This window comes from Ciona intestinalis, chromosome 2 (assembly GCF_000224145.3).
Source record: "Ciona intestinalis chromosome 2, KH, whole genome shotgun sequence".
In the NCBI taxonomy this organism is placed as follows: Eukaryota; Metazoa; Chordata; class Ascidiacea; order Phlebobranchia; family Cionidae; genus Ciona; species Ciona intestinalis.
In genome coordinates this window covers 5861069-5875364 of record NC_020167.2, presented here as the reverse complement: position 1 = coordinate 5875364, position 14296 = coordinate 5861069, and the positions used below count along the sequence as shown (strand labels likewise).

The 14296-nt window shown below is 37.0% G+C and overlaps 2 protein-coding genes across 7 annotated transcripts in view; both read right to left on the bottom strand.

The window, feature by feature from the left end:
- Positions 1-3741, bottom strand: part of LOC108951050 — a 16205-nt gene extending 12464 nt beyond the window's left edge. The window contains exons 1-4 of one of the 5 annotated variants that reach the window (XM_026840471.1): positions 2738-3741; positions 1979-2145; positions 1373-1496; positions 59-934 (exon numbers count right to left, since the gene is read on the bottom strand). In XM_026840471.1, the coding sequence (XP_026696272.1) occupies positions 657-934; positions 1373-1496; positions 1979-2145; positions 2738-2789 (621 nt within the window). In that variant the 5' untranslated portion in view covers positions 2790-3741 and the 3' untranslated portion in view covers positions 59-656. The other 4 variants (XM_026840474.1, XM_026840473.1, XM_026840475.1 and 1 more) reach the window with 4 other exon arrangements.
- Positions 3742-3989: 248 nt separating this feature from the next.
- Positions 3990-8564, bottom strand: LOC100184462. Of its 2 annotated transcripts, none has more exons than XM_002121098.4 (6): positions 8431-8564; positions 6679-6846; positions 6133-6300; positions 5642-5739; positions 5024-5098; positions 3990-4258 (listed from the first exon to the last, which is right to left on the bottom strand). In XM_002121098.4, the coding sequence occupies exons 1-6, from the start codon at positions 8443-8445 to the stop codon at positions 4093-4095; spliced, it is 690 nt and encodes a 229-aa protein (XP_002121134.1). In that variant the 5' UTR covers positions 8446-8564; the 3' UTR covers positions 3990-4092. The 2 variants fall into 2 exon arrangements, with proteins under 2 accessions (XP_002121134.1, XP_018673235.1); XM_018817690.2 differs by having other exon boundaries at positions 6679-6842; positions 8431-8557.
- Between the last annotated feature and the right edge of the window lie 5732 nt (positions 8565-14296).

Genomic DNA, 14296 nt, shown 5'->3' with positions numbered 1-14296 from the left:
GAACATAACAAACTAAGTAACAGGTGATGTTTCTCTATATATTAACAGCATTACAACCAACCCTTGTTTAATTTCAATAAGACATTGTTACCACGACCTATACTAGATATATACCAGAACTGTAGATATCTCTAGAAGGCTGTGTTGTTGCTTCGACATTGTACATCACAGATTTACTGAAACGTCATAATGATTAAAGTTAAAAGAAAAGGAAGTGACGCAAAAGTTTTGGATCACACGGGTTTACAGTTTGATGCTTCATATTTTCCAAGTATTATAGTAGGATGGGGGCGGGGAGATAAGACATATTTTTATTCTATTTTTTTTCGTCCCATTTAGTAGTAAACAAAGAACATTCAAAGAATTATTAAACCGTATTCTCACGACTCCTATAGACTGTTGCTAATTGTTTAAAACAAGACCAGGATATTTAGATTTTTCGTGCTAAAGGTGCCCCGTCTTCCCCCACCATACTATATGCAAAGCAATGTAACGTATATACAAGTATTAGTGAACTCCTCTAGTAAGGCCACAACTCATACAAATAAGAGCGTGTTCGTCCATCACGTGTTTTGATTAGGGGGGAAAATGCAGTAGTTTATAGATGCAATATTGTTTTGAAGATACTGTTGTACAAAGATAAAGACGGTATTAGGTTATAAGTCTGGTACATTTAAAATCCAGTTCACTGTTATTCGCATTTTATCCCATCCCGTATCTTGGTCGGTTCGTTTCAATCCAACAAGCACGCTGTATCTTTGTATGTCGACGATGGTAACATTGAATCTATGCGGGGAATTTTGATCGCTTGGTGTCGCTGTGGCACTTACTTTCATTGGTGGAGCCGACAAACATGTGTTGTACAATACGTTCCAATACGCCACTTGTTTGTTTGAGGCTACTTCTATTTCAGTTTGTCCAGACACCGTTTGAACTGTGTTGTTGTTATAAATATTCAATGGTTGATTAGTCTTCGCCATTATAATGCTATGGCGTATGATGGGATATCATTAGCACTCCCATATGTGATACCGTTAGCACTTAAATCTCGAAAGAAAACATGTCCCGTGTTACCCCACCCAACTTTAATACCTATTAAACGTGTGCATAGAAAACACAACCCAAAACTAATTTATTTGTGTTTACAATCCGCATTTACAAAACTTGTTTTAACATTGCAATATACGACGAATTCTTTGGTTTATAATTATTGATCAACGTAGAGGCATTAATGTGTTTTCGGGCAAAACAACTGTTATGTTTCCTGTTTTGAAAGTATATAGGCCTACTTACTACTGCTTCATACATGCTTTTAAATTAAAAAAAACCTTTGTATGACAGTTAAAATATGAATACATATAGTCAAAATCACCAATAATTTCGTAGACTTGATTTGCCCATTGCCCGCCTTCCCCGTCAGCTGCACAAGCTGTAGAACTACCGTATTTCTTGTACGTTGACCTTGCGTTAGCAGACCCGGCACACCAACCGCCGTGCTGTAAGCAAAATTAATTTCACATTGTGTAGAAAACAGTTCTCTAAACCTAACGTGTTTACGTTTCATTTTTATAAGACAGTATAATATTCATTTAAGATAGAACATAATTTTATTCTCTTTTTCCATCCTATTTGGTATAGTAAACAGGAACATTCATAAAACCATATAACCGTCGCCCTGCGATTCTAAAAAGAGTGTTCTTGATTATTTAAAACACGATTTGGATATATAAGACCTGGGTGCTAGTGTCCCATGAGTACATTCTTTATTCGTGCATCCACGCAAACACCACGACGCGGATAAATACACAGAATAAAATTGACCATCAGGTAGAGTGCTTTAAAACCACCCTGATAAGTGCCTGCTGCCTGTGTATGTGCAAACGAACCTTCATGTTAACCTGTCGTGCTTTTGGTTTGCTCTCAATGTGTATTAGAATTTTCACATTACCATGGATTAGTAGAATAATAGCAATCATACCTGTACAGCAAATACTTCGTAGTTTCTAGCCAAAGCCACTCGTGCACACTTTAGGATAGCATCACTTCTTGATTTGTAATTGTCCATAAGAGTCGGATCGGTTCTTTCTAAAGTTGGAATTGCTCTATTTCCCGTATCTCCCCAACACCCAAGAGTGTTGTATCTGACTTAAAAACAAAACAAAAATCATTCTCACTACTTGAAAGTGTATTGTAAGCAGCAAGCGCAAGATCTATAAAACGCCTAGTTCAGCACCGTGGTACAGCTATAGTTAAGCGCCCCTGCCTCTATGACCCAGAAGTTAGAGTTCGAGGCTCGCCACTGTTACCATTGGGGCGCCAAGCCAATGGTCCATTAGAAGTTGTCTAAATTGTTAGCCACACATTAATACAAATTTCAAACAAGATTTGCTCACACTAACCTGTAGCTCGTAAGCGGCTAAGGTAGCTATGTTAAACTCAAACAGAATGTCCCGGTGTTAAAAAGATTGTCGTTGGCTATAGCCACGCGAGGATAAATAAGTTACATGTCGTTTTAATGTCAACAATTACTGTTTACACACTAGACAAGACTTCATACGCCTTAAAATTACAAAATGTGTTTCATAAACCGAACTATGGATGTTACATCTCACGTTCGCTCTTGGGCAATATGATTATATCACGATTTCTGAACACAAGACATTTAGGCTTGAGTATTTTCACGTACAGCAACCAGCTCCTTATGGTGCATTTAATGTTTGCATGGATTACGACTTACCTGCAAAAACCTCTAGGAACCGAAGCTGTAAGATCAATACCAGAAGCCACATTTAATTGGTTCTCTGTGAATTTCGACGTTGTATTATTATCTATATGTTATACACAGCACTTCATGAATATCGAAGCCGTTTACAATCTGCTGTTCACTAATTAGTATATAGTGGTGTTTTTTTAAGGCCAAACGTCTATACTTGGTGTATTTATACACCTCATGCCTAAATATGTCCTACTTTAGCTATAATACGAATGCGTGTTTAAACACCTCATGCTTATTGTCGCACTTAACTATAATATGAGTGTATTTATACACCTCATGCTCACTGTCCAATTTCAGCTGTAACACAAGTGTGCGTTAAATACACCCAATACAAGCAAGTTGATTAATAACGGATTTTAAGTTTGATGCACTCTTAACGTAAACACAAACTAAACTCATTTTATGCCCAGTTACTAACTTACTAAATGTATCAAGAATTGACTGTCAAATGCGCAGACTTTATAAAAGTGATCTAATACTGGCTACTGTTACGTGTGTTCTTCCTGTCTCGGTTCTTGAAGCTATGGAAACCACGATTGTTTCTGCTGCTAAGATTCAGTTATGCACAGGAAGTCTTATTTTGGTGACGTATATCAGATATTTGACGCAACATTTCGGTGTAAAATGAGAGTTTTTTGAAAGGTTCAATGAGTTAACTGAATTGTGTACAATACAGGTTTAGTCGCTGTTTTTCGACCAACTCTGGATTATGCAGTCTCATTATGGTATGAGTATATACGGTACTGTTAATAGGGTTATATTTTTTTATTCACTGTGAGGCAACAAATTATCTCAACCTAGATAACATAAGCATATTTGAGCGACCTAAAGTTGTGAAATATTTATTGGTATATCTTTTAAGTGTACGGCGTGGGATTCACGTCGTGTTTAAACTGAAATGCGCTATTCTGATATAAACCCAATGGTTAATAAATAATATATAGAGTAGGTGGGGGGAAGATGGGACACCTTTAGCACATAAACATCCAAGTATCCTGACCGCCTTTTAAACAATTAACAACGGTCTATGGGAGTCGTGAGAATACGGTTTTAGAATTCTTAGAATGTTTTTTGTTTACTACCAAATGGGACAAGAAAATGGAATGAAAACGTGTCCCATCTTCCCCCACCCTACTCTATTTAAGATTCCCTTTTTTTAAACTGACGCTCGCATATCTATACCCTTTATCCATAATTGCAAGTTACAACAGCGTAAACTGAGTATAACTAATATTTTATTGAAATGAAGATTTCATTTAAAATCTACAGCGACGCAAAGTAATCACAGAAAGAAAAGCGAAATAAATAAAAAGTTTTTAAGTTGGAGTTGCCCCTCTTGCTGGCGTGCTGTCAACCATTTCGGGGTCGTCATGTGGTAATGACGTCACTTCGGAACTTGTGACGTCACTGGTCGTAAGGATATTTGTGTCAATAACGTCACCGTTGCTGCCATTTGGAGGATGTCCTATCTCCCCTTCAGTGCTGTTAGATTAATATAATTTGGTTAGTGCAACTTACGTGCAGTTGATCTACTGACACACAGGTAGCTTGGGGTAAAATGGTTCATGTTTGCATTCACTTTTATCATTCTCTTCGAAAGTAAACAAATAACATGCAACGAAATTATGTAAATTGTTTAAAAATGATCAAGAATACGGGATATTATATGCTAATGGTATCCCATCTTACCCCACAGTACCATATATATACATAGAAATGACTGTGCAATTATGTTTATTACTTTACTGGAAAGCAAGACTTAAAATAACTAATGTGCATTGGTACGTGGTATAATGTATTCCAACAGTAGAATAGCCAAGTATGTTTCGCTCTGTGACGTTTTAATGCACATGACTGTATGCATTAGTGTGGACCGACGTTGGTGTGGACTAAGTTGGAGCAATGACAGTGAAGTGTCCTTGCGCACAGACAGCGCTTACGTTGCAGAAGCGATTAAGCCCAGCAACTTAAGAAAGCTTCAGATTAAAATACTTTGACATTATTGCCTGACTTTTAATTTGTAAATTACATTTTCTTGAATTTATAAGAAATGAATCAGTGATGACATGTAGGTTACTGTATAATTAACACATTCCAATTTATGAACGAACTCGCTGCATTGGCGTTAAATACCCTATAGGTTATTTTATAAGACTCTCATACTCGTGTTTTACCTTATGGAACAGCCGTGTTATATAACTACTGTCGGCCCCGCCACGCGAGTAATAAAAAGTTACATTAATTCACCTTTCAACTTTCTTCATTGAAACTTCTTCCAATTCTTTTTCTTTCTTTGATTCAAGAAAAGCAATGAGACGAAGCCTGTATGATATTTTAATATTAATTAGATTAACATAAAAACACACAGCCTTCTTAGGGTTTATTTTAAATCCAACAATGTCGCAATAAAAAAGTATGTAACACATATTCCGCACGTCAGCATGTTTACGAATCGACAAATTGGTAGAACATAGTTAAAATTTGGGAAACACCAACACTGGCTTAAGGGAATTGTTTCATTGCACTGTTACCACCGAACACGCAGTCGTTTAAGACAAGAGGGCAATCATTATAATTCCGCGCGCGTTTGACGCTTTCGGGGTTCCAAACTTTTACTCAAAACTTCGCAGTAGTGCCTTTCTTTCATTTAGAGTTAGTCCTAACACCGCTTGGATAAACTTGTTAAGCCAGTCGCAAAACCTTATAGGCAACGGTACAGGTTAGATTAGGTTATTAGAAAGACATTTGTTCGAGTTCAAATGAACAATACGACCTTTAGTACTTAGAAGAACTGGTTCACACAGCAGTGCCAGGTAATAAGGTAATAACCGCATCGGTTAGTTATTTAGTATACAAACGTTATACCTGCTTCGTCGTTTCGCGGAAGGCGAAATCTTCTTTTTTCTTTGCGTTCTGTGAATTGTTTGTGCTATTGTGACGTCATGGTGTAGCGCGTTTTGAGTCTGCGAAACAATGAGATGGTTATGCGGCAATAATGAAATTCTGTGTCGATTTTTTGTATATAAGAAATACATGGTTTATTTATACACACTCGCTGTCCAACACTAGCGCCTGTATACGTACCATGTCGTATTTCGAGTTATAACATTGGTATATATATATAGACTAAGACGTTGTTGTTACATCGAGTGAATAATTGTAACTTATTTTATGCTCGTGTAGATGGCAGTAGTCGTTACGTTTTGTGTCATATACACTTACCAGGATAAAACTGGTTATATAAAACTATATTACGGCTGTTTATTTCATAAACCTCGTGCCCGCTTACAAGTTACCCCATATGTCACTTTTTAGGTGAAGTATTTCTAAGCTGACTACACATGTTTTTTATTTACCATATTTGACAAGTCTGGAATATTTGAAGTTTTTAAAAGTCCGGGATTGACTGAAGCAAGGCATCGCATTGGGGGAATTCCCGGGGGAAACATGACGGTAGGGTGGGGAAGTACGTCGGGATATTGGGTGGGTTGAACACCGGTGTCTTGAGGTAGGTAAGGTAGCACCTGCGTATAAAAGTTTCTTTGTAATTTATATTTTCTGGACTAGCTTTACTAATGTTAAAGAGATGATTTATGGAGCATGAATTTTCATTTTGTCTAAAATTTTATAAAATTAAAATACAGTGATGTTGTTTTTTTAAAGTTGTTGTTCAAAAGTGGTCGGGAATTTTCCTTGTTATTTGAAATTCGTTATTTTTTTCTTTAAAAGTTTAAAGTTTCAATTGAGGTCTTCTAAGAAAAAGGTAAAATCGAAAAGTACTCAATAATTGTGTTTGTTTCGTAACAAACTATGTCAGTAAACACCAATACACAATCATGCACGTTAGGTTACGTGAATCATACGTGTATATTATACATGGTCGATCGATTGGATCTTTTTACCTGGTGCATTTGGATTAACAGCGGTCCGCCGCTAGATGGTAGTAGTAAGTGCTGCCCGGAGAGAACCGGGTGGAGCAGTTGTTGCTTGGTAACGGCTGATACGTCATAATTTCCGAAGCTCTGATTAAATTGGGGGCACAGGGTGGGGACGATTATCGTTGGCGCTACCTAGCGAGAAAAATGACGTTAAATTGTTGAAACGGAAGCGTTGGTAATTTGGTGGCAATTTTCGAATAGCAGCTTAACTCGTTTAAATTTGACCGTCTTGTGCATAATTTATTTGCTCGGCGTGTAATGAAGTGTTCGGTTGATATAAATAGAACACAACGGCCAAGTCTAGCTTGTACTAGCAGGGCAAGCCATTTAACATGTCCTTATATCTGGATATAGGTTATACATTTTACATGAATCAATACGCGTATTATACCGTATAGGAATACAAATATGTTGAAACATTTATGCAGATTTCCGATGTTAACCGTATGTTAATATAATACGACAAATGATGACAAGCATTTGTACCTAAGCCATCATCATCATTATTTACAGTGCGTATATGTAATAGTAATGTAGGGTAAGCTGGGACACTTTTAGCACATAATATTCAAATATCCTGATCGTGTTTTAAACAAATAACAAATGTCTTAGGGGTCGTAATGATACAGTTTTATAATTTTTGAATGTACTTTGTTTACTACCAAATGGGAAGAGAAAGTAGAATGAAAAGGTGTCAAATCTTCCCCCACCCTACTATATGCTAAACGTTTACGTAGTACGTATACGTATTGCTCATTGGTGAATAAATAGCAACGAATATACATACACACCATATACATATGAACTATATACATTGCATGCAAGTGCTCAACTGAATATAGAATAATAAATTTTCGATATTGTTATAACCTAAATTTTACATTTTTGATCATGTTTATAACATTTAACAACGTTTTGGGGGGCCATACGTTGCGGTTATGTAAATCTATAAATATTATTTGTTTTCGAACCAAACGAGACCAGTAAAGGGATATCAAAACTGTAAATATCTTGCCCCAACCTACTATACAGCATTGCATTCACTTAACTAAACACTAAGTTAGGTATGTTTCGTAAGCAGTTTGTTTATGGTATAGATAAGTTTTTTTGTTATTACACCGACTGTAATGGATAAGACCACCGTTACAAGTTACCAAAACATTTCCTTTTTCCACTTAAAGCAATTGTCACTAATGGCATTCCATGAGTTACTTTGTAGCAATCGCACTCAAACTAAAACCCGTGACATTTACTCTCGGAAACAACGAGTTTACACGTAAAGGCAAAGTGCCAGGAATCTTGTTTTAGTCGGTGAAATAGAAAATAGTTTACCAAATTGAAATTAAAACTGGACTCGAAAATATCAGCAAAGTTTATTTTATCCCGAATTCAATTTAATTCCGCCCAATAAATGGAATTTTCGATTTCAAATTTCCGTCGTAAAATTTTATATTTTTCTCGTAAAATTCCGAGAAATTTACTTTACCGCAGAAAAGCTTTTACATTTTGTGTTTAAAATCTGACAATATTCAGTGGTTTGTGAGGTGTATGGATCGCGGGTGTTATCCTTCGCCTTGTTTTGCCCGTTTTCAATCACCCATGTAACAGATAAGGCGTTGATAGAAAAGGAATACTCTGTCATTGTCTAGATGCCCGGCCACCCAGCCAACGTTATACAACCACTGTTAAAACACAGCATTTGATCATAAACCTCACCTGATGGGTTTCCATTCTTCAAATGTCTGTCTTGGTGTTTTCAAACTGGTGCCTTGTAGTCTGTATCCTGGTGAACAGATCACTGACTATTTATTTTGCAATCTCTATGTTTATTTAACGCGAATATCTGCAAAGGACACAAATAATAAACCGACTTTGCAGGCGCACCTGACATTTAGATTACAATTTAACGCTTCGGATCGCCGAAGCAAAACAGAGCGTGCTATGGGCAGCTGTTTTTAATTGCTCTCCTCTAAACCTTCCCCGAACACCTAACCACCGTCGGATTTCGTTGGTTTTGTTTTTCGCTTTGTTTATTCCTCGCGTCTCATTTTCTCCCAGAAATGACGCGATTTATTCAACCTGTCGAAGGCAGCGGTCCCCGCGCGGCTAAGCGGCGATTATCGCAGCAGTAAATAAATAACACCGCGAAGCAACGTCGTCTGCACATTTTCCGTCTCATAGGAAATGCTTCGCGACGAAAATAAAAGCCACCGGAAATTGTATGAACTGTTTATTGGCCCTGATCTCGTGCCAAGTGATCCGAAACGAGCTGTGTAAAGAACAAGCTGACGCAGCGTCGCAATTTAAAAGTGATCAAGCTGATGTAAAAGCGATTCGTTTTCTTAAAGTTTGAACTTGAATGGGGCATTGTCCACGACACTGACCGTCATTGTTACGTAGCATCAGATAATAAACTTAATGCGACTAACTCTTCCGATCTTTTCGGGCGCGAAACGCACGAACGAACGTGACAAAAACAAAACCCTAATTTTCGCTCGATTTAATTTTAAACACTTGCGTATGTGAGTCACAATGGGTCGCTTCAGTCGCTATCACGTGACCAACCAATCGCGACTTCGATTTTACCGGAAATGACGATAATCGAATCACGATCCGGTCACTGTGACCGCGCGACCTGCGAAAGCGAATTACGCGACAAATCGTTCTAAATATACGTCACAAACGAGCAACAATCGCGTGCAAAACCTTCTCAATATTAAATGACTCACGAAAATTTTCAATTCTGATGTTGATGTCTTAACTGTCGAAACCTACGGCTTATGAAGTCACAAACAGAGCTAAGCATTCGTCTCGATCAGCGGCTGCTGCGCCCGGCACCTGCGCCATACATCAAAATATCCAGCACCGCCTGCTGCCCGAAAGCGGGCCAATTATTTCCCTTTTTTTCCAATCGATCTGGGAATATTTTTGTATACCAGCAGAAGCAACGTCCCGATAAAACTTAATTATGGAAGCGCTTTAATTAGCAAAAGAAAGGCCGCGAGCATTTGTGAAGAAATTACAATCAATGCGATGAAAGACTTCTTGACCTGCTGTACTGCTCTATAACACTTCCGGACTTGTACATTTTTCGTGACAGGATATGCTTGCCAGACTTAGTCGCGCCTTACGATTCCCAGCGGTACAGAGCGTCGAAAAGATATTCGACACCACAACTGTGCTCTTTTTCAGACCGACGACCGCTAACTTTCGTCTCGGCGAAAAATCAAGCCCAAAACACCTTTCGACTGTTGCGTCATAGACAATCGCGCGATAAGTGAACAGGAATTATTGATTCGTGTTTGTCTGCTGGTCGCGTCTTCGTTTTTCGCGTCATGTTTAATGGGCCGTACATAGACACATCATATCAAGGGCGCCGTTATTACGTCATAATGCTGAGACTTGATTTTTGTAAATCTGTAAACGTCAACTCGACCCAGACGTCGGGCGAAACGTCTGTACGCTCATTTGTGTGAGGATACAGTTATATATATTTCTGAAAAATTACTTGTTTACTAGAAAAATTTAATTACCCAAAAAATGACATAAAACGAAAACGAAAATGAGAACATGGACCATCTTACCCCCATCCATACGAGAAAAGGCCCATTTCCCGCCTACAATATTCCGCCCCCAAAGCGACAAATCTTCACGTAATCCTATTTTCCGCCTCTTTCAAACTAACGCTTGAAACTGTAGTACGTTGACCCTATCTAGTTACTTCACCCGTTTAAATAATACCGCGATGCCCTGCAGTATAAATCGTAGCGTAGATAATATCTACGACCGTGTGAGACAGTTCTCGCTATTTTGGGCGATTTGCGAATGGTTATGAAAATAGTTTACGTTAGTGGATACGGTATATAATTTGAAACTTTTTTAACTGCAGACATGAGGTGTGCGCATAAAACTCACGTGTCTGGTTGTTTTTCTTTTGTGGGCTATAGTTGTGCGAATAAAGCACGCGTGACTGGCGTTGTTATCTTTTTGTGTAAAAAAACACGTGTAAATAAAATCGCAATGTTGCAGCCCGACAGTGAGCATGAGGTCTAACCAAAAGACTACACGCAACCACAAACTAAAGCAATTAAAATGAAACTGCTTTAAAAGAGGTAAATTAAAACGAAATCACACAGTGTAATCTAACGCCAACGTAATCGATGTTTATCTGTAAATAAACGGTGATGTCATAACGAAAATAACCTTCTAAATTGATATTCTATATGTAAATTACAAAATTTTTCTCGCCACATTGTATAAAATGTTGCCGTATTTTTAACTTACCAGTAACTTTTAAACTGGTTATGTCACATTATATAGAAAAACTTCTAAATACGAAGAATCCAAACACGACACTGTTTATTGTCTAATATTAGCGTTTTAATTACAAAAACTCTATATATCTAATATAAAGAGTGGAGTAAGATAGGACACCTTTCATTTTGTTTTCTCGTTGCATTTGGTAGTAAACAAAGAAAAATCAAAGAATTATAAAACAGTTTTCTCACGACTCTCATAACCGTTGGTAATTGTTTATAAAGATGACCCGTCTTCCTCCACCTTACTACAAATAAAACCATATGTCATCTATAGGCTACTATACACTTTACGTATACAATTCCTAATTATATGCCTTCTCATTCTAATTTTAACCACGTATATGCTCCACGATACAACGATACCATACATCATCCCACACCAAACTAAATCGGCTTAGAGACTCGACATAATTAGCATAAACTGTTTGCTCCAATTCCGGACCGGAATAATCAATTAGATGCGCTTGTATGGTCTGTTTAATTAATTAGACACTTTCACTGCAGGTGCGGTCTGATGTACGACACCTGTTACTTGTTTATTCTGATACATAACTATATACGCCAGTTGTATTTTTTACCTAAATACGGGTAACTATAGTACAAATATACGGCTCATACACTGTAAGACTTTCTAATTTATTCTTATACGCTAGTTGTATTTTAAACCATATGAATTTTCCCAATCCCTTGGCTTACGTTACAACCTTATACTCATGTATAGAATAGTAGAGTATATAGTCTAAGTAGTTATGCATATATTATCGTTATATTCAAATTGATTTTCCAAAAATCTAAAATATATTTGCGTATGTCATCTGTTAAGAGTGTAATGTTAATCTTTTTATTTATCGCTTTTGTGTGAAAATAGTTTTACTTTTACCCTACCTCGGTCGCTGCGATATAATGACTGGGAAAATCTATACTTTGGCCATTTATTCTCTGCAACTACGATGCCTGCCTTTTTACAGCGCTTTCACGGTTTGGCTATAATGAACGAAAGCATGATATATCGAATTTTGATAGCGATATAACGTTATGTATGTGCGACGTTATGGCACTTGCAATATACCAGCGGTAGGCTATATACATCGATCTTAAAAGGCTGACTGTTCGCGGATTTTATACAACGAAGAATCGGTCGCATTTACAAAGACAAATGCCCTTCCTAAAACCGCGAATGGAGATATAAATATTTCGGGTCTTCATCGCGCTTTTGACGACTTTGAGTGTCTCATGTTGAAACAACACGCCTTAAAATATTCTTTGTTCTGGTATAACTATTTCGCTTCGTTGCTTTTATTCGGTCATAAATGAACGATATCGCGCACTTGAGGGACTCGAATTTTCATCTTAAAAGTAAGCAGTCCGACTTGAAAGGGAAAAAGAGATATTCGGGATTATAATTATATTCCGCACCGTCTTGTGAGCCAGCGCTGTGTAAAAATATGACAGAATTTAAAAATTAATACACCCGCCGAACAGAGGCTATGGCGTATTGCTAGCTGGAATAAATTATTTAAAACGCCCAATAGAAAACGTTCGTAATCAAAATTGTTGGCGACCATAAGTTTCGTCAGCGACTGAAAATAACTCTGATCACCGGCAGCGCTAAAGCTGCTTTGGCTGCAAACAAACAACGCTCGTCCTACGAAGTCGGTTTTCAGAAATGCTGAACAAAATCTTTGGTTCATTTAATGGTTGTAATTAATGATCGAACCGATGTGAATATGTGTGTGATAAGGTCATGACCCGACAATGACGTCAAAGTTTTGACAACTGTAATTTGAATGTCAGACCAACGATTAAATAATATATTTACATGTGTACAACTATATAGTACTGTGGGAAAAGATGCGATACCGTTTGCGCCTAAATATATATTTTATGATCTTGTTTTGAACAGTTAATAACGCTCTTTTAGAATCTCGATAATGCGGTCATACAATTCTGTAAATATTTTTTGTTTACTACCATATGGGACGAGAAAATGCCATAAAAAATGCCCCACTTTTCTATACATGTATATATATACAAGTATATATATGTACTTACATGGGTTGGCCAAACCAGTGACTTTATAAACGGGAGATTCTAAATTTCAACATTTTAGTTTAACTGCGGAGCAGACATTCTGTGAATAATTAATGTCACATATATAGTTTTATCAAAAAACGCCTCCTTCATATACACCCAGTCATTAGTTAGAAATCTAATATCAGAGCCCGAAATATTCCTATTCAAACAATGTTTTCTGTATATATTTTGCGCACATATATTTAAATATAAAGAGTTTATCATCTATTCGTGTGTAAATAAATGTCTCGCTTATGTGGTCTATTTTTAAAAACTCCAATCTGCGGTATATATAATCGTTTTGTCGATATTCCAAACACACAACCTAATTTATGGTGTGTGATTTTGAGACTGCCTTTGTCAGCTTTATTTATACAGTAGGGTGGGGGGAGATGAGACACCTTTTAGCTCTATTTTCTCATTCCATTTAATAGTAAACAAGAAACATTCAAAGATTTTTAAAACTATATCCTCACGACTCTTAAACACTATTTTTAATTGTTTAAAACACAATCAGGATATTTGGATATTATGTGCTAAAGGTGTCCCTTCCACCCTACTATATAATGTAACTATTCTTACTAAATCGAGGCACTATATATATATGCTCTATATAAAACGTTGTGTTTCAGAGAAGTGGTTTAATCATGTAGGCTAAAAATGGTGGACAAAAAAATGAATGGCATTTTTAAGAATCAAAAGGTTTCACAAGGAAAAATATATAATCGCTAAGTTGAAAAACATAAACACTTTATGTGATGCGATTAACGTTACCGGTATCGTAGCGCAGTGGTTTTAAGAGTCGGCGCTCTTCACCACAGAGAATACTGAGTTAAGAGTTACACGGGTTCAAGGTGTACGAAATAAATACAGGGCACCCAGGTTTTAACTTATAAAATTTAGCGTACGCGTAATGCACTATTGCTTTTTCAATCCGTTCTCAATTTTATTCAAAATAGCGAAATATCAAGTCCATGAGGACGCTTTAGAAAACTACCTAAAGAGATGCAAATTAAATATTCTGCTATTATTGGGCTATCTTATCGTGAGCTTTATATTCTTTTGTAGTTTCCCGACACTCTATTGATTGATCGTACCCCACTAATCCAAACTCGTATTTTGTAGAAGTACAGGTTCGCACATTGTATCGAATCACAAGTCAGGTTTTCTCAAACCTTTCATGGTCTGTG